The 26,226-nt window shown below is 33.6% G+C and overlaps 9 protein-coding genes across 9 annotated transcripts; 6 read left to right on the top strand and 3 right to left on the bottom strand.

Moving 5' to 3' along the window:
* Positions 1 to 92: 92 nt before the first annotated feature.
* Positions 93 to 4,072, bottom strand: BX664DRAFT_341152 (Frag1/DRAM/Sfk1 family-domain-containing protein). The gene is made up of 11 exons (XM_051546944.1): positions 3,989 to 4,072; positions 3,863 to 3,908; positions 3,695 to 3,778; positions 3,056 to 3,484; positions 2,836 to 2,989; positions 2,738 to 2,755; positions 2,554 to 2,633; positions 2,437 to 2,482; positions 1,035 to 2,359; positions 859 to 950; positions 93 to 781 (listed from the first exon to the last, which is right to left on the bottom strand). Exons 1-11 carry the CDS (start codon positions 4,049 to 4,051, stop codon positions 167 to 169), a joined length of 2,952 nt encoding a protein of 983 aa, XP_051397278.1. The 5' UTR covers positions 4,052 to 4,072; the 3' UTR covers positions 93 to 166.
* A 359-nt stretch (positions 4,073 to 4,431) lies between these two features.
* Positions 4,432 to 5,593, top strand: BX664DRAFT_341151 (survival motor neuron interacting protein 1-domain-containing protein). Its single transcript, XM_051546943.1, has 5 exons — positions 4,432 to 4,582; positions 4,648 to 4,825; positions 4,906 to 5,031; positions 5,107 to 5,187; positions 5,274 to 5,593. Exons 1-5 carry the CDS (start codon positions 4,458 to 4,460, stop codon positions 5,469 to 5,471), a joined length of 708 nt encoding a protein of 235 aa, XP_051397277.1. The 5' UTR covers positions 4,432 to 4,457; the 3' UTR covers positions 5,472 to 5,593.
* Positions 5,594 to 5,713: 120 nt separating this feature from the next.
* BX664DRAFT_341147 (uncharacterized protein) lies at positions 5,714 to 8,113 on the bottom strand. Its single transcript, XM_051546942.1, has 6 exons — positions 7,942 to 8,113; positions 7,821 to 7,865; positions 7,458 to 7,755; positions 6,293 to 7,341; positions 5,933 to 6,214; positions 5,714 to 5,853 (listed from the first exon to the last, which is right to left on the bottom strand). Exons 1-6 carry the CDS (start codon positions 8,038 to 8,040, stop codon positions 5,779 to 5,781), a joined length of 1,848 nt encoding a protein of 615 aa, XP_051397276.1. The 5' UTR covers positions 8,041 to 8,113; the 3' UTR covers positions 5,714 to 5,778.
* A 281-nt stretch (positions 8,114 to 8,394) lies between these two features.
* Positions 8,395 to 9,494, top strand: BX664DRAFT_361850 (uncharacterized protein). Its single transcript, XM_051548268.1, has 2 exons — positions 8,395 to 8,525; positions 8,588 to 9,494. Exons 1-2 carry the CDS (start codon positions 8,410 to 8,412, stop codon positions 9,465 to 9,467), a joined length of 996 nt encoding a protein of 331 aa, XP_051397275.1. The 5' UTR covers positions 8,395 to 8,409; the 3' UTR covers positions 9,468 to 9,494.
* A 281-nt stretch (positions 9,495 to 9,775) lies between these two features.
* On the bottom strand, positions 9,776 to 13,296 carry BX664DRAFT_341138 (WD40-repeat-containing domain protein). Its single transcript, XM_051546941.1, has 11 exons — positions 12,628 to 13,296; positions 11,864 to 12,524; positions 11,590 to 11,773; positions 11,325 to 11,476; positions 11,101 to 11,223; positions 10,767 to 11,026; positions 10,585 to 10,675; positions 10,382 to 10,514; positions 10,191 to 10,291; positions 10,010 to 10,119; positions 9,776 to 9,953 (listed from the first exon to the last, which is right to left on the bottom strand). Exons 1-11 carry the CDS (start codon positions 13,267 to 13,269, stop codon positions 9,801 to 9,803), a joined length of 2,610 nt encoding a protein of 869 aa, XP_051397274.1. The 5' UTR covers positions 13,270 to 13,296; the 3' UTR covers positions 9,776 to 9,800.
* Positions 13,297 to 14,926: 1,630 nt separating this feature from the next.
* Positions 14,927 to 16,790, top strand: BX664DRAFT_341133 (kinase-like domain-containing protein). Its single transcript, XM_051546940.1, has 4 exons — positions 14,927 to 15,216; positions 15,296 to 15,622; positions 15,687 to 16,035; positions 16,114 to 16,790. The coding sequence occupies exons 1-4, from the start codon at positions 14,965 to 14,967 to the stop codon at positions 16,740 to 16,742; spliced, it is 1,557 nt and encodes a 518-aa protein (XP_051397273.1). The 5' UTR covers positions 14,927 to 14,964; the 3' UTR covers positions 16,743 to 16,790.
* A 141-nt stretch (positions 16,791 to 16,931) lies between these two features.
* Positions 16,932 to 19,307, top strand: BX664DRAFT_341132 (ATP-dependent RNA helicase DED1). The gene is made up of 9 exons (XM_051546939.1): positions 16,932 to 17,191; positions 17,262 to 17,339; positions 17,466 to 17,696; positions 17,777 to 17,805; positions 17,898 to 18,109; positions 18,190 to 18,335; positions 18,413 to 18,522; positions 18,615 to 18,983; positions 19,062 to 19,307. The coding sequence occupies exons 1-9, from the start codon at positions 16,976 to 16,978 to the stop codon at positions 19,213 to 19,215; spliced, it is 1,545 nt and encodes a 514-aa protein (XP_051397272.1). The 5' UTR covers positions 16,932 to 16,975; the 3' UTR covers positions 19,216 to 19,307.
* A 499-nt stretch (positions 19,308 to 19,806) lies between these two features.
* Positions 19,807 to 23,905, top strand: BX664DRAFT_361846 (uncharacterized protein). The gene is made up of 5 exons (XM_051548267.1): positions 19,807 to 19,921; positions 20,025 to 20,307; positions 20,476 to 20,617; positions 20,685 to 23,387; positions 23,511 to 23,905. Exons 1-5 carry the CDS (start codon positions 19,890 to 19,892, stop codon positions 23,768 to 23,770), a joined length of 3,420 nt encoding a protein of 1,139 aa, XP_051397271.1. The 5' UTR covers positions 19,807 to 19,889; the 3' UTR covers positions 23,771 to 23,905.
* Positions 23,906 to 24,012: 107 nt separating this feature from the next.
* BX664DRAFT_341125 (calcium-binding protein 39) lies at positions 24,013 to 25,892 on the top strand. The gene is made up of 7 exons (XM_051546938.1): positions 24,013 to 24,188; positions 24,474 to 24,525; positions 24,590 to 24,693; positions 24,814 to 25,161; positions 25,218 to 25,427; positions 25,488 to 25,593; positions 25,657 to 25,892. Exons 1-7 carry the CDS (start codon positions 24,087 to 24,089, stop codon positions 25,725 to 25,727), a joined length of 993 nt encoding a protein of 330 aa, XP_051397270.1. The 5' UTR covers positions 24,013 to 24,086; the 3' UTR covers positions 25,728 to 25,892.
* Positions 25,893 to 26,226: the final 334 nt, after the last annotated feature.

Genomic DNA, 26,226 nt, shown 5'->3' with positions numbered 1-26,226 from the left:
AATTGTACGAATCTCCTTTTCTTTCTTCTTTTTACATAAAATAGATGGCAACTCTGATGCATGAACGCGGAGAATAAAAATGCACCAAAAGATAAACTGCTGTATTCAATCTATTTATTTATTAAAATAAACCAATAAACATACAAAAATAAAACTAAGAAAATAACTAATGAATATAATAACGAGGTTCATCAAAAACTTGATATCTGTGACCACGAACACCATTTCCACGGAACATTTGAGGATAACGCAATTCAGGTTGGATAGAAGATTCAGGTACACGATCATAAGATGCTTTCCAATATTGTCGAGGATCATCCACCACTTGGAACTTGCCACTTTGAATTTCAGTATCAGTAATCTTACCATGACTAATACGAGCATATGCCACACGTTTCAATCCACGATAACCAATATATTCACACCAACGATCCCAATCATCCGTAATATCAATATCGTTCATATCTCCACCATCAAAGAGTAAGTTATAAAGATATTGATGAGGTTTGGTGACCACATAGCCAAGGAAAACAAAAGGATTAGGACTAGTGCGCATGATACGAGCCAATTCAGTTGTTTGTAATTCACGATCCACAGGATCTTCTTCTTGTCCATTATGACTAACGATAAAATCGACAGGTTGACCATATACATCTAAGGTAGCATGAATTGCACAAGCCAATTCACCCACAGGTGATGGTAAAAGATGATGACTTGATTTGATAATAGGGAATTTCGATAGCATCAAACAACCCCATGTATGTTTCATAGTTGATGGTCCCTATTTTTTTTTTTTTTTTTTTTTAAAAAAGGTTAGTTTGTCAAATGATTGGCACAATATCATCATCATCTTCTTACATAGTCTACATAATAACCAAGATCTTCTGCAATAAATTGAGCCCAATCACGATTACCCATAATAATTCTTTGAGTATCAGATTCAAGTAAACCTATAAAAAGAATAATAATATAACAAAAGAAAAGTGTAAGATGCTTTTATAAAAAAAAAACGATATAGAGTTTGAATCATTTACCAACAACATCCAATTCCAAATCGCGAAGAGCATCCCGCATACGCACTTCACTAGCCCACATATCATCATCCAATGCAAAATGAATAGTCCAAATGGCCGCTGTGAAAGACTTGGCAGAACTGGTAAAAGGAGCAGGGGTTACTGCAGATAAGTTGCGATTGAGAGCCACAAGGATGGAAGATACCATAATACCAACAACAGAAAGTCTAGTTAAGAATCGAGTATTCTTGATGATATGTAATTGTCCAACTTTTTTGACTTTTTGACCACCAAGTTGAACAATACCACTGTCAGCTTCTTGTTTGCGTGCATTGAACAAACCACAACCAATTAGGAACATCATCGTACCGAGAACCCAGTTTGTACGTTCACGAGCATACACACCACCAGGAACAAAAGCATAAGCTACAACCCATACATGTGCGAGACAAAGAATGTTGTAGATCATAAATGAAGTAAACAATGTTTTGAAGGGACCATGGACAGTGATAGATCGGACAAGAATAGGCATCACAGATGTCAAAACAGTTCCCAAAGCAAGACCACCATAATAAGCTGTCCAGCCAGAATAAGCATAGAATACAATACATCCGATACATCCAAATACATACCAAGGTAAACTTGTCACTAATGAACGATGTGTGGACAATAATAAACCAAAGGCTAAAGAACCGATAGTGGCTACACCCCAAGGGACTGGTTCAGGTCCATAATTAGGATACCCATCCACAGACCAACGCATAATAGTAGATGAATCAGAATACATGGAATGAAGAGCAAACACCAAAGAACCAAAACCAGCAGACGCTAACAACCAATTTGAACCATCTTGACGTCTTCCAATAGTATCATTTGAAGAGGAAGCTAAACTAATAGGATTGGTTCTATCACGCATTAATACTTCTAAAGACGCAATCACTCCCAAAACAATACCGATTTCGTTGATACCACCATTTGCTTTGTGCATGATAGGCCAGATGGGATTTTCAGACCACCAAGCGAACTTCATTACATTGTGTACCAAGAGACCAAGACCCCAAATTAGAATGGATCGATCCAAAGTGCCTGTATGATGACGAGTTTCGATCCAAGTAGCACACCAAGTTGTCAAACTAATAGCTAACCCAACAGCTGTCAAAGATAAACGCCAAACAGGATCCAATTTCAAATAAGATGCAATACCGATCAATGAAAGAAGATGGAAAACACCTCGATGTTGTGCAAAAAGACGTCGAAGAGGACCAATACCGAGGATCATAGGTGTAAGAGTGATGAATAAAAAGGCTTCAAATCCAGAGATACCCATATGCCACAAAGGAAAGTACCTAACATAAAACAAGTAAATGAACCAATCAGTAAAATTAGATGCGTTCTTTGATTTTTTTTTTTTATCTTATCATACCAAATAAGCAAAGCGAGGGAAGTCAATAAGGACCAAAAAACATAAGCTATATAAAGAAATGGAAATCCATATTAATAAAGTAATTTTTTTCTTTTTTCCAGATTTGACGGTTCTTACCAAGATAGGTTTCAGTAATAAATCCTCTTGCCAAAGTCAATGATCGGAGAGCAACAGGGGAGATGGTATCTTCCGTATGACTATAAAAAAAAAATCAAAAATGGTAGTCAATAATGTTAATTTTCTCCATTTATAATTTTCATTTTCTTTTTTGTTTTTCCTTTTTTTTTTTTTTTTTTTTTACCCTGGGATTTTGGCAGATCTATAACCAAAAAAAAATGTTAATATCGATATCAAATGAAATTCCAAAATGAGTAGTTTTAATAAGAGATGATCACTTACCCTTCTTTAGAAAACGTCACAGGGGAAGGAGCGCTATTACCAGAGTAGTCTACAATACTGAATTCAAATGTTTGGAAGTCGAGGGCAGTGACAGCATCGAAGGCGACATCATAGAGAATCAAAGACCATTCAAAGAACGCATATGTTGTGTATGCTAAAAAAAAAAGTGATAAATACCACGTATCAGTTGCTTGTACACATATGATTCTTGATTACTTACCACCAGGTATTTTATGAACCTTATGTTGAAGGAAAAAATAGATCATAGGAGGTAAAGAGGCGAAAAAGGCGATAGTGAAGAATCGTCTCCATTTCAAAGCAGCAGGATTTCGAATAGGTGTCGTATATAATCCACCGAGTTGCCAAGGTAACGTACAAATAAGATAAACAATCATGGCAATGTCATGAGCTAAATGATCATCTGTACTGGTAATATAAGTCCAACCGCCACAAGAGATGGTTCGTACCAAACCAACAATCAATAAGAATTTGCCAAAAGCAGGTGAGCTGGAACGAGAAGAACGAGTTGTATAAAAGTACCAAAGGAATACCAGTGCAAACCTTGGACCTGAGGTTAATGCAATGAAGATTTGAAATATGGCTCTTGCAGGATATCGATCACCAGTAGTTGCACTAACACTTGGGAACCTGTATAAAAAGAAAAAAAAAAAACAAACCAAAAGAGTTAATATTCTTGTAGGGATACCCAAAGCGCGTTCCAACGTCAAGTTAATCTTTTTTCAATCAGTTTACCATTCCTATATATATATATATATTATATACGAAAAAAAGAAAGAATAAAAACTTAATACATATTTTTATATTGAATAGATTTTTTTTTTTAAAAAAAAGAGACATACATCAGGATAGCCATAATATTCATTTTGAACGATCTTGTAATAGTGAGTGTAACAGCCAGCAGCAAGAGCAAGAAGAAAAGCACCTAAAAAAAATAAGTAAAGGATGCAATTGAAAAAAAAAGAACGATCAGTTTGACAATTTATAACTTATTATTCTGGAGACTTACTATAGGCAAATATGGTATGTGAATAAGAGATAAACTTGGCAGGAACCTAAACAAAAGGAAAAAAAGAAAAAGAGTAAGGAGAGTTAATACGACTACAATTTATACCTTATATACATCTGTGTATACCTTTGCAATAGTCACTGGAGTTGGTTCATGACCATCGGATGAAGCTGGATGCTTTTCCGTCATGACAAAAAGGCACAAGGTGAAACAAAAAGGAAAAGAAAGAAAAAAAAAAGTGATAAATTCAATATGTTCTATAAAATTCAATCCTGAATTGAAAGCCCGTTTGCCCTGTCATATATTTGCCCTGCCCATGTGTGATACGTTTCTTATGGTGTCCTATCTTCATTGTTCATATCACACAATGGTGAACTGTTTTGATAGTTTTTCTTCATCAAATCTTATACTTTCAAAATAATAGTAAAAAAAAGATAGAAAAAGACACACTTATACATTTTGTTGTTCCTGTGCTGTTACAAAGTTTGACATACCAGTGAATGCTGTGTTTGAAAAGTAACCTATTTGGCAAAAATTCTTTCTTTTCTTTTTCTCACTTCCAGATTCTACTCTCTCTCTCTCTCTTTCTTCAACCATGTTCAGCTCATATCAAGATCAGTCCAACTCATTATCAAAAAGAGCATTCGCAGTTGAAAAAGAAAAAGCACAACTTGTCAATGGTATACCGGTTTCTGGAGAAGATTACTTACTACTTGTTAGGTAAAAAAAAAAAAAAAAAAAAAAAAAAAGAACTATAATAAATCTAATTTCTCTCATTTCTTTAGACAACAGGCTGAAGCATGTGTTCAAACAGTCGTTGCTCCACCTCCTTCAGAGATCGTTCAACTAGATCTTCCCTTTGAATATCAATTCACCAAGGATACCCCGATCATTAACAAAGATCTGATACCTGATCCCGCCTGGCAATCTCTATTTGCATCCTGTTTTGAACAATTCAGAAAGGTGGAGAATAGATCGAATTGTAAATATATATATATTTTTTTTTTTTGCTAACATGTATCTTATTTTTTGGTTTTATTTAGGGAAAACAAGATACCAAGCACATATCAACACAACTTTCTCATCAACAAGGAGAAGATCATATAGCTCAAGTCAGTGATATAGTAACAGAACCCGATCTATTACCTGTCATTGCTCCATTATCTCAGGTAAGTTGTTGTATCACACATATCACAAAAAAATCAATTCAATTGAACCGATGATTTGGTTTTATTTATATATAGAGAGAAATATTCAAGTTATTAAAACAGAAATCAAAATTATTACAATCTACTTTACATACTGATGAATCTTGGAAAACTCATGCAAGTGAAAATATGCCTATCATGTACCCAAAAAAAAACAAAAAAACAATACTAACGTATTCATTCTTCATTATATGACTCTGTAGGCAAATTGGATATTCTCCTTATTGGTGTATGTTGATCCAGTGCTTACATCCATGGATATATCAATATTACGAGATATCTGTCGAACATGTATTGATATACGCAACAAATGTCAAGAAAATGAAACTGATCAAGTCATACAACTCAACATTATCATCACCATCATTTCCAAAGTATTCAAACAATCTGATTTATTATAGTTTTATTTTTATTTTTTATCATCCCTTCCTTTATCTTTTTACTTGATGCTTATCTCCTCCCATTTCTTCCCAGACTTTTTTTTTTCGTCAAAGGAATCAAATAAAAACCATGTATACCACTTTTTTTTTTTTTTTTTTTTTTTTTTTTTTACTTTTCCTTTTTGATAGTTACATATGAAATGTCTTTCTGTCGATGTCAAAAACTGTCATCTCAAAACAAATGTCGAATGTTTGGATACAATATCAATTGTTTATTTCTATAGACTACAAATACAAATGGCTAATAAAAAAAAAATATGTATCTAAACTAAAATTCAAAATCGACTCTAAATTGATTGATATCTGCACCTGGCACTGCCTTTTCCGCCAAATCACGTCGATCCTACAAATAATAATAATAAAAAAAAAATGAGTATTATATATATATATCTCTGTATAGTTCCTTAAAACAACACACTTACAAGCATATTCAATGATTTTCGTAACATATCCCATAAATTCCTTGAAACATTGATACCTTCTTCATTATTAGTAATACCTCGTTTATGCATAGATAATCCGGTCAGTAAATGTTCAGCAGCTTCCTTGTAACAACCAATGTTCAAACAACTCACACCCAAATTGTACCTTGCACGAACAAAAGAAGGACAGAGTTCTAATGCTTTGTGATAGGCTTCTATAGCATCTTCTGATCGTCCATTATTGGCCAAGGTCGCACCAAGTCGATTCCATAATAGATAATCCTAAAAAAAAAAAAAAAAAAAAAAATAGAAAATAAAGTTAGTTTCTTTTTGTCTTTTTTTTTGGGGGGGATGACTTACATCAGGACGACCTTTGACAGCCGCATAAAAACAATCAATAGCTTTTTCCAAATCACCACCACCATAGAATAAGACTCCTAAACCAACTTGTACATCAGGATCCATTGCTTGTCCATCGGGAGCCATCTGAGCAGCTTTGATAAACATAGCTGTCACACGTTCATGAAGTTCGTAAGGAGTAGCAGTTTCAAGTAATGGTTCGTTAACTACCGAGGGATATTTTTCACTGATCCATTGTTGTAGAGTTTTATATGCTGCATGATCATAAGATTCATTTGTGTAGCTGACAGCCAGGGACATTAGGGCTCGATAGTTGGACGCATTCACAGACACAGCTTTTTCCAAGGCACGGATGGCAGGTTCTTCTTTTTCATTTTGAGCTTGTACATTGCCAAGATGCATCCATACATCCGAATCAGTAGGATCTTTTTGCACTGCTGCTTCCAAAGCCAAAGCCAGTTCACTAAGACTAATTATTGTTCCATTTGATTGATTTGCCATCATTTCTTGCGCTTCCGCCAAAGGATTGGTATGATCCAAATAAGGGTTCTCAATTTCAAATACATAGTCACCTAAATCGGGTTTGTACATGCCACCACTACTAGGTCCAAAGTGACCGAATTCATCTTCCCAGTCATCACCTTCGTCCACATCCGATTCTTCTTTTGCCATTTGATCCCGGAGATCTTGCCAAATAGATTCAAATTCTTTGAATGCTGCTGGATCTTTACTTGCTGCTTCTTCGATTCTTTTCGCCATTTCTTCTTCAGTCTCTTCTTCTTGTTGATCATTTCGTTGTTGTTGTTCCTCTTGTACTTGATCAGAATCAAAAGCTGCAAATTGATCCTCCCATCCTTGTTGATCCAATTCTACTATCCGATTACTGTCACTTGTATTCTGTTGTTGATAATAAAAAGGAGGAGATTGCACAGACATTCCATTTGACCATCCAACGTGATTCTGAAAATTATTATTATTGTTAAATACAGTTGGTTGTATAGGATCCAATCTTGATTGTTCTGAATGATTCATAAATTCTTCATGCCAACCTATTAATGATATTCATAGATAAAAAAAAAAGACATTTTATATTGATCCAGTTTCTTTTTAATATTTTCATCCTCCTTTTTTTTTTTTTTTTTGTGTGTGTGTGTTTTCTTCTTACCAGTAGGTGCTTTCATGGCTGATTTAGTTGACAAGAAAGCTCTTTCCATTGTAGCAGTTTCTTCATTACCAAGTGGAAGAGGAGGTATGTTTCTTTGATGATATTGCTGTTGATGAAAATCACCAGCCCAAGATGATGGTTGATTATGTTGCACAGCATCCAATTCTTGTTCTAATCGAGAGAATTCAAATACATTTCCAGGTTGTTGTGTTAAACGATGTTGTTGCTCTTGTCCAAAAAAGTCATTGACCATGTTGTCTTCATTAAAAACGCCTAGTCGCTGTTCCCTTGTTCGCATCTATAAATATAGTTTAATACCACAAACCAATATAGAAATAATAAAGTTTTGTTATTGTTACTTACCGACATGGATACTGTGTTGTTTGCTGATGATCCTACAAAATGATCCTTTAATATTATAATTTGATTAGTAAAAACGATTCTCTCCTCATTTTTAAGATCTTTTTTTTTTTTCTTTTTTTACCTTTTGAAGCGACCGATCTTGATTGAGCTGTTTCATCATTTGAACCATGGGATTTTGTCCACTGGAACAATCGGCACCGTTAATACTTGGAAAAGACATTGATATATAAAGAGGGGATAATAATAAAAATGGGTAATGAAATAAAAAGAAGCAAAGAAAAAAGGAAAAAAAAAAGTGGAATAAAAGGTTACCAATCTTTTTTTTGGTTTTCTAGAGATTCATACTCAGCAAACAACTGTTGTCACCAATGACGGGAAAAGGTTTTAGCAATTCATGCAAACTAGTTTAATTTCGATATAGGAAAGGGTTTAATGTGTGAGTAAATGTAAATCTGAAACTTCACGCTTTACATTTGATCTTTTAACCCACGTATATATAAAGCAACTGATTTTTCTTTCTTTTTTTTTATTTTTTTATTTTTTTATTTTTTATTTTTTATTTTTCTATAGATCCAAAAGAAAAAGAAAAATGTCTTCGAATAAGTTTAGTCAGAAATGGGTTCATTCTAGCCGAGGATTACCTGGTTCTTTTTTGAATGAAAATCATCATACAATGGGAAATATATTAGCAAATGAAGAAGACAGGTAAATAATAATATTAAAGAAAGTGTTCATATTGTTGATTTCCTTTTTTTTTTTTTAATTAGACAAAATATGATTCATGAACAAAATATAAACACTGATATAAAGAATGATGATACTCACGGTCAAGTACCTCAACGGATGACTGATCCACATCAAGGTGAACAACAATCAACTTGGGATAATACAACAAGTGACAGTTATTCACGAGCAAAAGATCAATTTCCATCAGCCACTATGGATAAAATGTTTCCAAAAAATCATGTAAAGCGTGGTATAGAAAAAATCGATCAACAACCCCCACCACCACCACATCATGATGATGATGATACAATTCAGCCATTGTTAGAGAATGATCCAGATCCTGCAACCAAATCGGCATTTCAACCACAATCAAATCCAATCACAATGCAAGAACAATCAGAGTCTCCTTCTGATTTGGACTCAGCAGCCAATAGTATGGATTCAAATCGTGCCATTCTGAATCAACCTTTGGTATCTCAACGTGTGAATGATCAAGCAAATACCTCTTCATCTCAAGATACTACTGAAGATGATTCCATGCAACAAGATCGACTGAATATGAAGGGAGGTCCTTTGGATACTTCTAAAAATAAAAAAGAAAATACGCTCCAAAATAGTCCTTCATCACCGCCAACATGGAGAAGACGACATTCAGCCTCTGAACATGATTATTGTGCTGCATTACCAGTATTACAATCCTATGTGCCTTATGCTCAAGGTGTAGCCGCCAAAACTAATAATGAAGCAAGATATGAAAATCAAAGTCAACAAATAGCTGCTTCTGATCGTCGTTACAGCTTGCACAGTATCGATCATGAAGATCAACAACACGATGCTCCTGAAAGTCGTCGTCGAAGTAGTCTTTCTATTCATTCCATCAGCAAATGGTTTAGTCATCATAAGCCTCAAAAATCGACCTAGGTTATCCTCTTTGATCATATCATACAAAAAAAAAAAAAAAAAAAGGGAAAATGAATATCAAATGAATCAAATTCTTGATCTATAACATAATAATATATAGTAATAAAGATAAAATATGACATCAATCAGATGAAGTGTTTATTTGTATTTAAAGAAAATGTAATTGAAAATGATATGGATTATATGTAATATATTACAGGTAGATGATGATTGTATAGTAAAAATAAAAAAAAAATAAAGGAAATATATTATAAAATGGGGAATCTTTGTACATAAGTTGAGATATAATAGAATAATAAATAAATAACAAAAAAGAAAAAAAAAAAAAAGAAGCTACGGTTGCCATATATGGACCACACCTTGAGAACCACTAACACCAGCTGCTAATACTTGAAGATCTTCATTCACAGATAAACAATTGACAGGGTTCGATGTTTCATAGGATCGGATCAATCCATTCTCACCCTTCACATCCCAAAATTTCACCTAAAATGACATAAAGAATCAATAATTAAAAAAAAAAAATCATCCTTGTTCCTTACCCTACAATCGCCACCTCCAGTAATCAAAATCTGATTATTCTTCATCCAATGCATACCACCAATTCCTATATTTGAGTCTGGAGCAATATACCTTTCTCTATCATCAGTGTCTATAATATGAAAAAAGAGAAGAAAAGAAAAGATTAAAGCAAAATCTATGGAGTCTTCTTTTGTACTTTACCACTATGTGTAAAGGTATACACAGGTCGTGATGGTTTTCTGATGTCTACGATGGCCACTTCATTAGCAACACTTCCAGAAACAATGTAATTGTCGCATTGACTACATGTACATCCACCAATACAAAAGAAAAAAAAAATGAATCACCCTTTTCCTTCTTTTCTCTTGTTGATTTTTTTTTTCTTTTTTTACCTGAAGCAAACAGAATTGACGTCAAGATGTCCAGTAAATGCCTTGAGAATGGATTTCCCAGTTTTTGCGTCATGAAGGTGCATCAGTTGATCACCAGATGTAGCCCCATAATTGGCAGATACAATAGAATTCCCTAAAGAAAAAAAAAATTCCATTCCATCATCTATTCTCTCATATGTTTCTTTTCATATGCATAGACTTACCAATATGTGATACAGCCAGACAACCAACAGAACCGCGAATATCTTGAGCATCCCATATGGGAGTGGCCTTTGTACAGTCAAACGCTGTGATCTACAATGGAAGAAGATAAAGAAAAGAAAATGAGTGGGAAAGGTTGTTACTAATATTATCTGTTATTCATATTTTGATTTTTTGTGCTTACCCATCCAGGTTGCTGATGTAATTCACTTTTGTATCCAAAAAATAACATTTGACTAGAAGGTCCATTTCCAAATTCCACGCATTCAGCACTACAATGTTCTACATCTGATATTGCCGTTGTTTCACATATAGCACCTTGTCCATCCCTACCTTTCTTGTTGATTTTCCATATCACTCCTAGTCCATCAGAGGATGAGGTCGCTATGACATGTTCTTCTTCAGGTTTGACCGAAATTTGATAAACAGAACCATTGTGGAAAGCTATATAAACAAATAAAAAAAAATCAGGATCATCAATCAAGAAAATTAGATCTATACATATTTCTAGTTCTTACATAAAGTCGATAATAGTTTCTTTGATACTGCATTCCATACTTTTGTATTTCCATCCCGACCAGCAGAAAAGATCAATTCCTTGCAGTTGGACATCTTGAGATCATGTACAGTTCGCCATAGCTCTACAAAAAAAAAAGAATAAATTATATATCATGATGTGATTAGTTACCTTTTCATCTTTTCCTTATCCTATTTCTTTTCTTTCTTTTTCCTCTTGACTCACTTTGATTACTTTCACCATTTGCTGATTGTATTTCTGTAGAATGTCCTCTCAATTGTGTCACCTGATTCTTCGATGTTTGCCATGTTCTAAGATTCCCTTCAATATTGTAAGCCAAGTGATCATCACAAAGAGATCCTGCCACTATTTGAATCCTATGAAAAAAAAAGAATGAATCAATATTAATTACTTTATACAAAAAAAAAAAAAAGTATATAAAAATCATCTAAGCTTTTTTTTTTTTTTTTTTTTTTTTTTTTGTTCTTACCCACTCCTTGATTTTGGTTCAGCTTCCAGTAGTAAACAAAGACAATCGCCACTTCCCTCACCCACCGTGATTCTGTTGTGTAGGTTACTCCAGATGGCCATTTCACATGTTGACTGACTCACTTTTTGATTCATCATTCGTGAGGAAATTAAATCATGATAATTGTTGACGGTTCTGGGTGGACCTATCGAAGTATAATAAACAAAAAAAAAAAATAAACAAATAACAAGATAAGATAATCATAATTGATTCAAAGTCGTATATATTAACTTACGTTTTTTCTCTCTAGCGACGAGCAAAGGTTTCTTGAATAAATGAAGATGTTTCGAGTTGATAATATCGTAATAGCGAAATCGACAATCTTGCTTGTCACGACCAGGAAGAAATGAGGCTATTTGATGCCAAAGGTCTTCATCATTGAAAATTGCTGTCAATCCACGTTTTTTCCTTTCTAGTTTTTGTACCCTTGAGCAGATAAATGAGTCTTCAACTTCAGTAAAAGGAACATGCATCAAATCACCAGGTTGGAATTGAGCCCAGTCTTCCCAATTGGAATCTTGCCATACAGGAGCAGGTATGTAAGGTCGAGCCATACCTCCAGCTAGGTAAGGTGTTTCTAATCGTTGGATCAGTGCTTGTCGTAGTTCATCTTTGTTATTGGCGTTTCCTAATGTACTTGTCGATTGGACAATGGTTGCCCGAGTGGTAGTGGCCTTGCGTTTCAATGATCTTCTCGATGATGCTGATAAACGTGTTCTTTGCGATGATGATGTTGATAGGATATCACTCATTTCATTTCTTGGTGACAATCCTTCTAAATGATGATTGACAGAATCTTGATAATGATCCAGCCTTGTAAACAGTTCAATCAATTCCATATCTTGTAGAGGAGTAATGAGAGTAGTCGCTGCAGATGATGTGTTCGACGGTGATTGCTAAAAGAGAAAGAAGAAGAAAGGAGAAGAGAGAAAGAAAAGTTAGATACATGACAGTACTATCAAATATAGTCCTTTGTATTTTTTTTTGTTTTGTTTTTACCCAAGTTTTTGATCGTGTCTTGTCATTCATATTGATAACAGAGGTCCAATCAGGTTCAGGAACGGTATGTTTCAATTCTGATACTGATTCAGAAGTAAGCACCTGATCAATGAGTTCTTGTGTCAAACCAAACAAGTTTTGTGCTGAAAAGTAAAATGCATCGTTGGCCATAGTAGTAGTAGTTGTGGTAATATTAGTAGTAGATTCCAAGGACGGTAATGACAATGTTGGTAGTTTGATTTCAGTTAAAACCGAAGGTGAACTATCAGTACTTGTTGAAGTGGGTGCAAATACAGGTGGAAGATCAGATATTGATGTTGACAGTGTCATAGGAATAGATGGTTGTGGTGATTTTAGTTGTATTGGTTGAGTTGGTGATAATGAATCAGAAGGTAATGATTGTCGATTCTTTATTGGTTGCTTAGTTGCTAACTTTTGACTACCTGAAGGTATTGTTCTTGTAAGTTTCGTGTCAGGTTCATCGTCGTCGAGTAAAATAGGTTGTGACTGAATCAATCCATAAGTAGAAAGGGAACCGTTGTTTTTACCTTGCTTTTTCTTGTTTCTTTCATTGCTAGTAGGAATATCATCAGATTCGTCATCACTAATAATAATAATCACATTCTGATTTTCCTTGTTCATATTGGTGATAAGAGGAAAAAAAAAAAAAAAAAAAGAGAAAAGAAAAGAAAGTGACAAAAGAAAAATAAAGAACATAAGACAACTAAAAAAAACCGCGTTGTCGGCATTTGAAAATGCAAAGGGCAGAAACCACAACGAAGCCTGCCATAAAAAAAAAAAAAAAAGGAAGGAATCATGTGATGCTGTAAAATATTCGTTCATTAGTTTATTGATTGAGATCTTCCTTAAAAAAAGATGTGGCTTTTTTTTTAATTGAATAAAAGAAGCAATTGATGAAACATAATGAGACAAGAAGAACGAAAAATCTAGACTTGGAAGATTTACAAAGAAAAAAAAGAACCACGTTATCTTTTTTTTTTTTTTTTTTTGGCTTTTGTTACTTTGATGATAAAAGTCACAAGTTAATTTATGGTAAAGTTGGGGGATACTACAAAAAGGTGGAACATAATTTAGGTAGTTTTGTAGAATATATGAGAATAATTTCAATACAACCAATCCTTTGCTTGCAATTTAATTGGATCATCATCTGCAGAAAAAAAAAAAAAAGGAGGGAAAAAGGAAATTAGACAGTAATATTCATAGAAAAAAAAGTGGGGGAATGAGAGAAAAAAAAAATCACTATGACGTAAAGATTTTCACCCGAACCCTGATTTTTTATTATTGAAGATATATAATAAAGACGAAAAAGGAAATAAAAAAATAGTAAAATTGGCAATCTAATATAAAATAAACAATATAGGATGATGATAAATAAGAAAAATATAAAATATAAATATATATATATACTATTAACATAATAAACACAAAAAGGAATTCATAGATGAATGAAGAAACGATATAATAATGAGATAATCAATTTTCATAGTCATCAACGTGACACCAGAATGGGGGAGAAAGGAAAATAAAAAAAAAAAAAAGGAAGGAAAGGAGTAAAAAAACAAAATATAATAAAGAAAAAGAAAAAGAAAAAGAAAAAATACAATCATGAATATCAAGATAATGGGAATATAAAAATGATCATGCATACATTGGACAATCTGAAGAATTATGCTTGTCTGATCCACAAAAGTAACATAACTTATTGGCACCAATAAAGAATGTAATTGTTGTCTTTTTGCATAGTTGATGATAATGAATATATGATTTTGATCGAGAAGTATTGACAATAGACATTTTCATATATAATATATATATATCGTGATAATGATTGATTTAGAAAGAAACAAATTGTTTCCTTTTGATTGGCTATAAGGAAATAATAATAATAAAATAAAATAAAATAAAAAAAAAGGTGAGAAAAAGGGAGAAAGAGTTAAAACAAAAGAAAAAAAAATGTCATTCCCTTTTTTTTTAAAAAAAAAAAAGAAAAACAAGGTCGAGATTTGTCTTTTTTTTTTTGTAATTCCGAATACCCTTTTTGGATATTATTCTAGAAGATACAAAACTTGTTTAGTCAAATTGTAATCAAATAAAAGGTATTATATATATTGAATGAATAAAATAATGAATCTTATATATATCATATTGATCATCAATAACTTATATTGAAAATTCATTCATTTTTTTTTTATTTTATCTTTTTGTTCGACCCTGGAACCGGGGAATGAAATAACTAATTTTTTTTTTCTCTTTCACTTTTACCTTTTTTTCCTTTTTTTTTTTTTTTCCCTCGTTACCCACTTTTTTGAATATAATATGGATCATTCCATACTTAATAGAAATCATCCAAATCATCATTATCAACAACAAGTTATCAAAACAGAATTAGTTCATCGTACAATACAATCTATTAAAGAACTAGTTATTCAATATCCTTCTGACTTTGATGTATCCTTCTTACATCCACTTGAAAAACCTTCAATACCAATTCATGAAGCTGTAGCAAATCTCTATAATGATACCCTACAATATTATCGAGCAAATAATATTACTTTTGATGATCATTGGGTAAAAAAAAAAAAATAAAATAAATAATTTATTATATTATTTAATAATATCTATTATTCACCTTTTTTTTTTTTTTAAGCATTGGAATATTGCTTGGCGACAAGCTTTATCATTTGAAAGTCTTTTAAGTTTAGCACATGGTGATCGAACGTTACTGATACAATCTTTTCATCCAAAATGTCATCGTATATTGACTGCTATCTTCAACCATGATTTAGCTAAATATATGCGATATTATCCTTGGCGATGGTTTTCTGATCTGGTCTTTGTTGGTGCTGGTGGTTTCTCTAGTGTTTATGCATCCAATATTGCTTTATTATTTGATGTTCCTGAAGCTGGTCGAACTTTTGGTACCTTTAAACGTGGTGTTGCCATCAAAGTTGTAGATGAAAAAATATTAAATGAAGTAAAGTATTTTATATTATTATTATTATTATTATTAAATAATAATAATTTTTTATATATAATAGATCACTGTTCAATCTAGGGCTTTCTTGGCATTACTATTTCATGGCATGACAGTATGTGAAAGTACAGGGGATTTACTAATGATTGGTACTTTGGCAGAAGGTGGTAATTTGGAAACTTATATCGATCGACCTATACAAAATTCTTTGGATTTGATTTCTGTAGCAGATATGGTGACTCGTTTAGCTTTCAATTTAGCAAGTTTACATGATGATATCAAGATGTGTCATAGAAACATTCATCCCAAAAATGTTTTATGTGTAGATGATGATTATTTATTGGTAGATTATCGATTCTCAACTGCATCAAATGAAGCCACTGAGGTCACAAGACAATCAAAAGCTCATTATGGTAAAATTGACACAAAAAAAAAAAAAAAAATAGAATAAAAAAAAAGACTCACCACTTTTTTTTTTTTTCACATGAAAGGACGATTACCTTATATTGCACCAGAACTTCGACAAGGAATCTATACTGAAAAATCGGATGTCTTCAGTTTAGGCGTTATCATGTGGCAATTGGTATCTCACCTTACATTTCCAACACCAGAAATTTTATTGGATGCTCCAGAAGTTTATCGTATTGAATGGTTACCTGGTGTACCTACTTGGTATTTAGAACTTACAATGGCTTGTTTAGAGCCACGACCAGAAAATAGACCTGATGCTGAAGAAGTTGGATTATTAGCTAGAAAGTTTGCAGCGGCTGGACCACGACCTCCATCTGATGATCAAGACTGGATATCTTATGTAAGACGAAGACGGGAAGCTTGTCAACAACATCAATTAGAATTTAAACGTAAATCTTGCCAACGCCACCATCATCATCAACATCATCAACATCATTCTAATTATCCCACCAATGCTTTATTATCAACAACAACAAATGGTCCTGTGACACCAACTACTAACAATGACAATGATGACGAAGATGAAGATGACACTAGTGCTTCTCGACTTTATGCTTTTAGGAACCTTCCTTCTACTGAATCTTTATTTAATCTCCCCTTCCATCGTCGTTTATTTGATCCTGTGAATATCTCCTTTGACAATTTATGAAAATAATTTATATTTCTGACCCAAAATAAAAACCTTCTAGTATTATTATTCCTTTCGTTCTTTCTCTCTCTCTTTCTCTTCTCTCTCCTGTCACCTAATCAAAACTTTGACATCGGAGACTCAAACTCAATATTTAGTGATGTTTTTTTTTCCAACTGTTTCGCTTCTTTTCTTTTCACTATCGACAACTTTTTTTTTTCTAATTTCTTTTTCCCCTTCTTGATCGTTTAAACATGGACGATAAATCACGTAATTACAAATGGGCAAGTTCGAAAAAACGATACGAATGGAAACAGGAATATGAAAATGGAATCGCTCCTAGGGACAAGGATTTGGAAGAAGAATTATTTGGGGAAGATTCACATATTCCCAGTGGTATCAACTTCTCGAAATACAATGACATTACTGTTAAGGTCAAAGGCAGTAATGTACCAAAGAGGTTTGATTCAGTATGTTATCTATATAATTGGGTTTTTTTTGACATGTCTACTAAACTTTTTTTTTTTTTTTTTTTGGTAGTTTGCAGAAGCAGATCTTCACCCGGTCATGAAGGAAAACATTGCATTGGCTAGGTACACGATCCCTACTCCTGTTCAGGTACTTTAAAAGTATAATCAATATCATACATTTTACTAAGAAAAAAGATATAAAACAAAACTTATTTGATTCTATCCTATGTACTGATACCTTTTTTTTTTTTTTTTTTTTTTTTTGGTGGTGTAGCGTAATTCTATTTCTTTTGTTACTGCTGGTCGTGACTTGATGGCTTGTGCTCAAACTGGTTCTGGCAAAACGGCTGCGTTTTTGATCCCTACTTGCTCTTCTTTATTCTCTCAACCACATTTGATAACACGCGACAATCATTCCGGACGACGTTTTACTGCCAAACCTTTAGTTTTGATCGTGGCCCCAACTCGTGAATTATGCTCTCAAATCTTTGATGAAGCCCGTCGTGTATGTTCTTCTTTTTTTTTTTATTTAATTGGATAATATATTATCATACTTATACACTGATTTTTTTTTGGATTGATTAGTTTTGTTATCGCAGTATGTTACGTCCATGGTAAGTTGTCAATATGTGTTCAGAAGAAAAAAAAAAAAAGACAAGATGTCAATTTATGATCTCCTTTTCTATTATGAACCTTATTTTGTTAGTGCTGTTTATGGTGGTGCTGGTGTGCCTGGACAAATCCAAGAAGTTATTGCAGGATGTGATGTATTAGTGGCTGCACCTGGTCGTTTGTTGGATTTTATGGAACGTGGTGTGATCAGTTTATCAAATGTCAAATATCTTATTCTTGATGAAGCGGATCGTATGCTTGATATGGGTTTTGAAAGAACTATCCGTAATATTGTGGAAAGACATGGTAAATAATAATAATAATAAAAAAAAAAAGAGAATTCTACATAGGTTTATCACTAAATTAACTTGATTTTTTTTTTCTAGATTTACCTAAAGATCGTCAAACTTTATTATACAGTGCAACATTCCCCAAAGAAATTCAATTATTGGCAAGAGACTTTTTACGACCTGATTATTTGTTTTTGCGAGTTGGTCGTGTTGGTGGAACTACTACTGATATTACTCAAAAGGTTTGAATAAAATGAATAGAAAGAAAAAGATGATATAGAAAAACGCTTAACAAGATTCTTTTTTTTTATGGGAATAGGTGATGTGGGTGGAAGAACAAGAAAAACGTGAAAAACTCAAGACTATTTTACTCTCTCAGCCTCCTTGTAGAACATTGATCTTTGTTGATACGAAACGTTCTGCTGATTCGTAAGTGAATTACTAACATATATATATATATATATATAAGAAGAACTATCACTGACTGAATGAACTTGATATTTATAATTTTAATCTAATAGGTTGGATAACTTCCTTTACCAGAATCAATTTCCCAGTACATCAATTCATGGTGATCGATCTCAAATGGAACGAGAAGATGCTATTTTGGCATTTAAGAGTGGTACTTGTCCTATCCTAGTGGCAACAGCGGTTGTGGCTCGTGGTATTGATATCAAGAACGTGATGCATGTCATTAATTTTGACATGGTAAATGACATTGACGAATATATTCATCGTATTGGTCGTACGGCTCGTGTGGGTAATGCTGGTTTGGCAACTTCGTTCTTCAACAATAACAATATACCTGTAGCACAAGATCTTACTAAGGTTCTTCAAGAATGTCAACAGGAAATTCCTCCCTTCTTGACTCAATATATTTCCAAAACTTTGTAAGTAATAAAAAAAAAAAGCAAATAAGAAATTCAATATGTATTTAATTTTATTACTGTTATTATTATTATTATCAGGCGTTTCAAAGATGATGAAGATGACGATGATGATCTATCTAGTTATCAACACCAACTTAGCAATGGTACAACTTCTGGCGGATGGGCAAATCAAGAACCACAATTTAACAATGATGCCTCTGGTGGATGGGATCCTGATGCTACCCCTTGGTGAAATATATAGGATAGTTTTCTCTCTCTCTCTATATATATCTATATATATCATCCCTTTATCAATTCTTTTCTGTATTCAATAAAATTTGACACAATGATCTTTTTTCTTTTTGTACACCCATCTGCTTTTTAAAATATGTTGATTGTCAATCAAAAGGTTACACTTGACGTAATGGATATCAATTCAAACCTAAAATGAAGAAAAAAAAAAAGAAGTAATTTTATTATAATAGATTTCAAAATAAAATGACTATAAACCAACAATGAGGAAGAATCAATTAATTTTCCCTTTTTCTTGTTTTATTTATTTCTTTGTCATGCTTATTTATTTAGGGGTAACTGTATTACGGTTACATTTCCAGATTTATCTTTCTGTTTTTGGCGGAGCCATATTTGAATTCATTGGTCTGTACAGCAACAAGTCACCAATCTGTCAGTGAATAAAAAAATTCTTTCCTCCTCCGCCTGCCTTTTTTTCTTTCGTTCTTTTTTTTTTTTTTTTTTCTTTTTCTTTTGACACTTGTCACTGTACTTTCACTGGTTCTTTCTTTTTCACATACACCTTTTCTTTTTTCTTTTTTTTTTTTTCTTTCTTACCCCTTCTCTTTTTTTTATTATTATTATTATTTCAATTCTTTGAATATCTATTTCAAACTTCTTATTTTATTACCAATTATGACTGCTAACATGAACTTTGGACCTGAATGGTAAAATACACGACGTGTATTAATAAAGATGATGAACCAATTTTTATATTCATTATATTTTTTATTTATATTTTCTTTCTTTTTCTTCTTCTTTTTATCTTAGGATGCGTGGTGGAGCTTTACCTCAACGATCCAATACCATCGACTCACAATCGACTCAATCGACGTTATCACCTACTCTCACTTCCAGTTTGTCTTCTAGTAAAGACAATGATCTTGTATCATCTACTTCTCAAGACAATCCTTTCAAGTATTCCAAAGAGTTTATGCTTAGTCTTTATCGTCCAATGGATCCTCCTTCTCATTTTGAGAAGCTTCCTTATGTTGCTGTAGACGAATCCATTGGTCCTCTTGCTTTTGTTGATCTGACAGACGAAGAAAAAAAGGTAAATGAATATTTTTCTTTCTTTATTCCTTTCTTTCTTTCTTTCTTTCTTTCTTTCTTTCTTTCTTTCTTTCTTTCTTTCTTTCTTTCTTTCTTTCTTTCTTTCTTCCTTTCTTTCTTTCTTTCTTTCTTTTTTCTTATGGTTGACTCATCTTTTTTTTTTTAATAGTTGTTATCTGGACCTGTCCATTCAGAAGGTGGTCGCCGTGTACTGACAAACAATGAAAAAGGTAGTGGTCAAAGATATCACCGTGGAAATGACCATCACTCTACTGAAAATGGTTCCAATCGCTCAATTAATCGCTCCAAAGGTAAAAAAAAAAAAAAAAAAAAATTCATTATACAACCATCATAGAAATTGACCTTGTTGTACTTTAGGTGGACACAATGCAGAACATCGACGAGACACAACAATGGAATTCGAAGGATCAAAGACATCAGATGGTGGTAGTCAAAATGATGTCAACAACAATGGTAATTCCTGGGGTAATGGACGTGATACCATTGGTTCGTGGGAAACTCGGAAAACTGCTAGTGGTTTGGACAAGGCCTGGTCCAATCGATCCGGTGACAATGAAAGAGCTTCTCATGGATGGAGTCAACCAGTTGGCAATGGTACTGGCGATTTGACAACTTCTGATTTCAAGTCTGATGGTGGTAGTAATGATTTTCAATCGCACACTTTGGACTCGGTGGCAGCTAATTCTTCTTCTTCTTCTGAATCTCCTTTATCAGAAAAGCATCCTAGTCAATACAAATGGTTTTATCGTGATCCTTCAAGTAATGTCCAAGGTCCATTTGATGCTCAAGAAATGCAAGATTGGTACAAGGCTGGTTTCTTTGGTCCTACACTTTGGATTCGACGTGAAGATCAAGAACAGTTTGAACCCTTGGCAGCTTTGATTCTCAAGGTCGGCAGTGAAGATATATTTATGAGCCCAATTCCAACAAAGCCTGAATTGACTGATTCTTTGTCTGGTATGACATCTTCCCGTTCAATGGTTGATCCTTTTGGTCGAATGGGTGGTCCTTTATTTGGTTCTGGTGCTACTGGTAGTAATAATGGTAGTGGTGTTATGTCTCCTAGTTTGGATTCACCATCGGCTTTCTTTGCTAATCATCCATCAGCTGATATCCTATCTCAAGGTGGTATCAAATATAGTCCTTTTGGAAATACTTTGAATCAAGGTAATGGCTCTAATACTGGTACTCCTTCTTTGCCTTTGGCCAATCCTTTTGGAACTAATGAAAATAATGTTTTTGGAAGTTCTTTACTTGGCCGTGAACCTGGTTCACCTTGGGGTGAACAACGACCTTCTACACCTTCTTGGATGAATAATACCCAATCTGACTTGTTTGGTACAACTTTCCAACGTCAACAACAGCAACAACAACAGCAACAACAACAACAACAACATATGCAATATCAGCAACAACCACAACATATACAGCCAATGATGAATCCTTTATTTGGTATGCGTGGCTTTGGTGGTGAAACTATGGATCCTCAACAACAATTCATGCAACTCTTACAGCAACGTCAACAACAATCCATGATAAAGCAACCATTCCAACAACAACAACAACAACAACCTCCTATTCCTGATCAACATATCCAACAACAAGGATTCGGACAAAGTCAAGTCTTGGAACAGCTCAGTAATCATGCTTCACCTGTTATTCGACCAGCCGGTTTAAGTGGATGGGGATCAAGTCCTAGTACTCCTCTGGCTATGGACACACCATCCAGTCCTTGGGGTTCCATTGTCTCACCTGCTATTCCTCACAAAGTTTCTGAAGAACTTCAATCCAAGGCACCTGGACAACAGTCACCTCGTACACAACTATCTCCTCAAATACAGTCCGCCAGTCTCCCTACTAATACTGTCAAGTCTCCTATTGTCAATACCGTGGAAACATCAAATACAACTCATATCGAGACTTCTGGTCAACCTCAACAAGAAACCGATAAAAAGAAACAAGCTAATCGTCCCGTGGAAGAGATACTTACTTCCTCATTGAATAAAATTAGTTTACAAGCTATTCAACAAGAACAAGATGAAGAACGCAAGCGACAAGAAGAATTACGACAACGTCAAAGGGAACAAGAAGCTGCTCTGGCCAAACGAAAAGCAGAAGCTGAAGCACGAAAAGCCCAACATTTCGCTCAACAAGAAACTATCGCAGCATCCACTGTCAAGACTGGACCAGTTATGCCTCAAATACCTGCAGTGAAACCCGTATCATTGCGTGATATCCAAGCCGAAGAAATGAAGAAACAGCAAGAAGTTAAAAAGCAAGCCAAAGCGAACAACAAGTTGATGATGGCCGCTACTCTCCAACAAAAGGCTACTAGTGGTATGAACAAATCTGGTTGGATTGGTAGTGCGTCTGGTTGGGGAAATGAATCTTACAAAGGACCTTCTTTACGTGAAATTCAAGAATTGGAAGCCAAAGAAGCTAGTTTGAAAAAGGAAATGTCACAACAACAACAACAACAACAACAGCAAGTTTACTCTTCATCGTCTACTTCGTCTGCTACAACATTATCATGGGGTGTGGTGGCTCCTTCCAACAAAGCGGCAACTGTATCAAACACAGCCTCATCGTCATCATCATCACTTGCATGGGGTAATGCTTCAGCTCCTAAGAAAACATTACGTGAAATTCAACAAGAAGAAGAAGTGGCCATGCAAAAGAAGGTCTTGAAACAACAACAACAACAACAACAACAATCCTTGGGTGTCAAATCTGGTTATTCCACTATTGCAAGTGCTACTCCTAATACTAGTACTGATGATGCATCATGGACAACTGTACAAGCAAAACCAAAACAAGTTCCTGGAGCAACATCAACTACTTCTATTAATTCTCGTACAAATAGTAATAGCGTCAATGGATGGGATGTGGTAGGTGCTCCTAAAAAGCCAGTAGTCTTGAATCAAGCTTCTTCTGTGGCTTCTCGTCCTGCTGTGGTGGCAGCTCAACAACAACGCAAAGCCAATGATACCAAGGCTCCCAGTGAAAACTTTAAATTATGGTGCAAGCAATCTCTTCGTGATCTTAGTCCTGGTGTGAATGGTAAAAAAAAAAAAAAAAAAAAAAAAAAAAGGGAATAACACATAGAAATAGAGAAATGGATATTGGATGTAAATGATTTACAATACTTATCATGTTTTTTTTGTATATGTATATTTAATATAGCTGATGAAATCCTTAAGATGCTTCTCTCCTTCCCTGTGGATAATAGTGTCAATGAAATTATCCAAGATATTATTTATGCTAATTCTACTTCTATGGATGGAAGACGATTTGCAACTGAATTTATGAAACGACGACGCGCTGATTTGGCAAATAACACATCATCAATGGTTTCAGCAACCTCCAATGCGACATCTTCTGGTTTTGAAGATGATAGTTTCCAAGTAGTCAGCAAGAAAGGGAAGAAAGCCAAGGCCATGTAGTTTTATTCAATGTAGCTTATTCAACCATTATATATTAATGAAATAGATATTGTATTATTTAGCCTTAATGATGATGATGATGATTTTTTTTTTTTAGTGAAATAAAAAGAAAATAAAGTTTTTGTTTCTATGCACAAATAAAAAAATATATCTTATATGGGCTTTTGTTTACAATATTGGTGGACACGGCTGGGTTTATGTCTCCCTTTTTTTTCACTCTTGTTTCCCTATTTTCCTTTTTCTTTTTTTTTTTTCTTTTTTTACCTACTTTTTTTATTTCTCTCCCTTCTCCCTCCCTTTTTCCCGTTTTATTGTTATGAATTTCAACATCTTCAAACCGAAACAAAAAACACCTCATGATCTCGCTAAACACCTAAAAGATTCTATACACAGACTAGATGGACCTGACAAACGCAAGGTAATGACATGAATAAAGGATAGGAAAAAAAAAGAAGGTGTATTTGAAAGATTGAATGGATTCTGGGGTTAGTTGAATGGAATTTGACTAGTAGCTGGATTGATGGGATATCATGACACGTACATCAAGGACAAGTGCTATGATATAAGAGAGATTAGACAGAAAAGGATTATGTTGTGGATGAAGAAATAGGAAGACACTATTGATTATAACAACAATAACAGTATTATTTGTTCATCATAATATGGCTAATATCTTTTTTTTTTGTTTTATTTGTATGGTTAGGCTAGTGAAGAAGTTTCCAAATACTTAGTATCCATGAAGAACTTTTTACTCGGTAAAGTTGGGTGCTATTGTTATTTTGGAAAACTCTATATGAATTCATATATTATATTTCTTAGATAATGAACCCAATCCTGATCTTGTGGCACAATTGGCACAAGAAGTGTATAGTAACGACATATTACAATTGATGATTTTGAATATTGAAAAATTTGAATTCGAGGCAAGTACATTACAAAAAAAAAAAAAAAAAAAAAAAAAAAAAAAAAAAAAAAAAAAAAAGAGAATGATGTAAATTTAAAAGGTGAAAAAAAAACTCAAAGTTTATCTTTTTTTTACATAGGCAAAAAAAGATGTTGCTCAGATCTTTAATTATTTACTTCGACGGTCCATTGGAACTAGATCACCGACTGTGGAATACCTTTGTACTCGTGAAGAAATCTTGTTTACATTATTGAAAGGTTATGAAAAACCTGAAGTGGCATTGAATTGTGGATTGATTCTAAGGGAATGTTTGCGACATGAATCCTTGGCCAAGATTATTCTATATTCTCATCAATTCTATCTTTTCTTTGATTATGTGGAAATGAGTACATTTGATATTGCATCTGATGCATTTGCTTCTTTCAAGGATATTTTGACCAGGCACAAACAAATGATCTCGGAATTTTTGGATGCGAATTATGATGAAGTAAGTGAAAATAAAATCATTATTATTGACTTAACTTTTTTTTTCTTTTGATATAGTTCTTTGATCATTATAAACGACTATTGACTTCAGAAAACTATGTGACAAAACGCCAATCTCTCAAGTTATTAGGTGAAATTCTTTTGGATCGATCCAATTTCAATGTGATGACTCAATATATCAGCAATGCTGATAATTTGAAATTGATGATGAATTTATTACGAGATCGAAGTAGAAATATACAATTTGAAGCATTCCATGTATTCAAGGTAAAAAAAAATATTTATTTTGGAAAAATGATCTTTAACTTTTATTTTTATTCTATTTAGGTATTTGTGGCCAATCCAAACAAAAACAAGTCTATTTTAGATATTTTGATCAAAAACCGAGACAAATTGATTGTTTTCTTAAACAACTTCCATAATGATAGACAAGGTAAATCATTATATCATTATCCTACCAACTCATTAAAAATGACCTTTTTTTTTTTTTCTTCAGATGATGAACAATTCAACGATGAAAAGGCCTTTTTAGTCAAACAAATTCAAGATTTGAAACCTCAAGAATAAACTTAGCTAGCGTGTGTTATTCAATTTTTTTTTTTTTTTTTTGTTTCGGTTGATGATTTTTCTTTTTTTACTTCGGCGTTGTTTGAAATTTACACTCTGTTTTTCGTATTTCTTGCGGCACATCACTTTTTTGAACTTTTTCACTTGTCTTCTTCTTCTTCCTCATCCTCTCTACATATTAATAAACTATCCTTTTTTTTTTATATATATATCATGACCGAAGAAAACCGAATACCAACTTCTAGTCATATAAATATTCCCACAACAAAAAAAATTTCTTCACAAGACTCTTTGGATCATCAAGACCTGACACCTAACTCCAAACGACGACTTGGTCTCTTTCACCGGACAAACTCGCAGAAGTGGTTACAAAAATCGCATTTGAGTCAGCAGCAAAAACTATGGCAGAAAAAGTGTGCTGAACATGCTAGTGGTAATCAAGACAATTTGGATGAATTCCCTTTGGATCCTACCAAACTAGTTATACGACTCACTGTGA

This window comes from Halteromyces radiatus, assembly GCF_025201355.1.
Source record: "Halteromyces radiatus strain CBS 162.75 chromosome Unknown BX664scaffold_8, whole genome shotgun sequence".
Classification (NCBI taxonomy): domain Eukaryota; kingdom Fungi; phylum Mucoromycota; class Mucoromycetes; order Mucorales; family Cunninghamellaceae; genus Halteromyces; species Halteromyces radiatus.
This window is presented reverse-complemented; position numbering and strand designations above follow the sequence as displayed.

Coding starts and splice junctions, on each gene's coding strand:
- BX664DRAFT_341152 (XM_051546944.1), bottom strand. CDS start 4,051: ATGACGGAAAAGCATCCAGCTTCATCCGATGGTCATGAACCAACTCCA. Junction 3,909..3,988: donor CTCCAGTGACTATTGCAAAG/GTATACACAGAT, acceptor CCTTTTGTTTAG/GTTCCTGCCAAGTTTATCTC. Junction 951..1,034: donor TTTGGAATTGGATGTTGTTG/GTAAATGATTCA, acceptor TTCTTTTTATAG/GTTTACTTGAATCTGATACT.
- BX664DRAFT_341151 (XM_051546943.1), top strand. CDS start 4,458: ATGTTCAGCTCATATCAAGATCAGTCCAACTCATTATCAAAAAGAGCA. Junction 4,826..4,905: donor GTTTTGAACAATTCAGAAAG/GTGGAGAATAGA, acceptor GGTTTTATTTAG/GGAAAACAAGATACCAAGCA. Junction 5,032..5,106: donor TCATTGCTCCATTATCTCAG/GTAAGTTGTTGT, acceptor ATTTATATATAG/AGAGAAATATTCAAGTTATT.
- BX664DRAFT_341147 (XM_051546942.1), bottom strand. CDS start 8,040: ATGTCTTTTCCAAGTATTAACGGTGCCGATTGTTCCAGTGGACAAAAT. Junction 7,756..7,820: donor ACAACACAGTATCCATGTCG/GTAAGTAACAAT, acceptor CTATATTTATAG/ATGCGAACAAGGGAACAGCG. Junction 7,342..7,457: donor AGCCATGAAAGCACCTACTG/GTAAGAAGAAAA, acceptor TATCATTAATAG/GTTGGCATGAAGAATTTATG.
- BX664DRAFT_361850 (XM_051548268.1), top strand. CDS start 8,410: ATGTCTTCGAATAAGTTTAGTCAGAAATGGGTTCATTCTAGCCGAGGA. Junction 8,526..8,587: donor TTAGCAAATGAAGAAGACAG/GTAAATAATAAT, acceptor TTTTTTAATTAG/ACAAAATATGATTCATGAAC.
- BX664DRAFT_341138 (XM_051546941.1), bottom strand. CDS start 13,269: ATGAACAAGGAAAATCAGAATGTGATTATTATTATTAGTGATGACGAA. Junction 10,292..10,381: donor GTCAATTCTGTTTGCTTCAG/GTAAAAAAAGAA, acceptor ATGTACATGTAG/TCAATGCGACAATTACATTG. Junction 9,954..10,009: donor CTGGAGGTGGCGATTGTAGG/GTAAGGAACAAG, acceptor ATGTCATTTTAG/GTGAAATTTTGGGATGTGAA.
- BX664DRAFT_341133 (XM_051546940.1), top strand. CDS start 14,965: ATGGATCATTCCATACTTAATAGAAATCATCCAAATCATCATTATCAA. Junction 15,623..15,686: donor ATGAAAAAATATTAAATGAA/GTAAAGTATTTT, acceptor TATATATAATAG/ATCACTGTTCAATCTAGGGC. Junction 16,036..16,113: donor ACAATCAAAAGCTCATTATG/GTAAAATTGACA, acceptor TTCACATGAAAG/GACGATTACCTTATATTGCA.
- BX664DRAFT_341132 (XM_051546939.1), top strand. CDS start 16,976: ATGGACGATAAATCACGTAATTACAAATGGGCAAGTTCGAAAAAACGA. Junction 17,192..17,261: donor TACCAAAGAGGTTTGATTCA/GTATGTTATCTA, acceptor TTTTTTTGGTAG/TTTGCAGAAGCAGATCTTCA. Junction 17,806..17,897: donor CGCAGTATGTTACGTCCATG/GTAAGTTGTCAA, acceptor TTATTTTGTTAG/TGCTGTTTATGGTGGTGCTG.
- BX664DRAFT_361846 (XM_051548267.1), top strand. CDS start 19,890: ATGACTGCTAACATGAACTTTGGACCTGAATG. Junction 20,308..20,475: donor TGACAGACGAAGAAAAAAAG/GTAAATGAATAT, acceptor TTTTTTTAATAG/TTGTTATCTGGACCTGTCCA. Junction 20,618..20,684: donor CTCAATTAATCGCTCCAAAG/GTAAAAAAAAAA, acceptor GTTGTACTTTAG/GTGGACACAATGCAGAACAT.
- BX664DRAFT_341125 (XM_051546938.1), top strand. CDS start 24,087: ATGAATTTCAACATCTTCAAACCGAAACAAAAAACACCTCATGATCTC. Junction 24,189..24,473: donor ATGGACCTGACAAACGCAAG/GTAATGACATGA, acceptor TTGTATGGTTAG/GCTAGTGAAGAAGTTTCCAA. Junction 25,428..25,487: donor AAGCATTCCATGTATTCAAG/GTAAAAAAAAAT, acceptor TATTCTATTTAG/GTATTTGTGGCCAATCCAAA.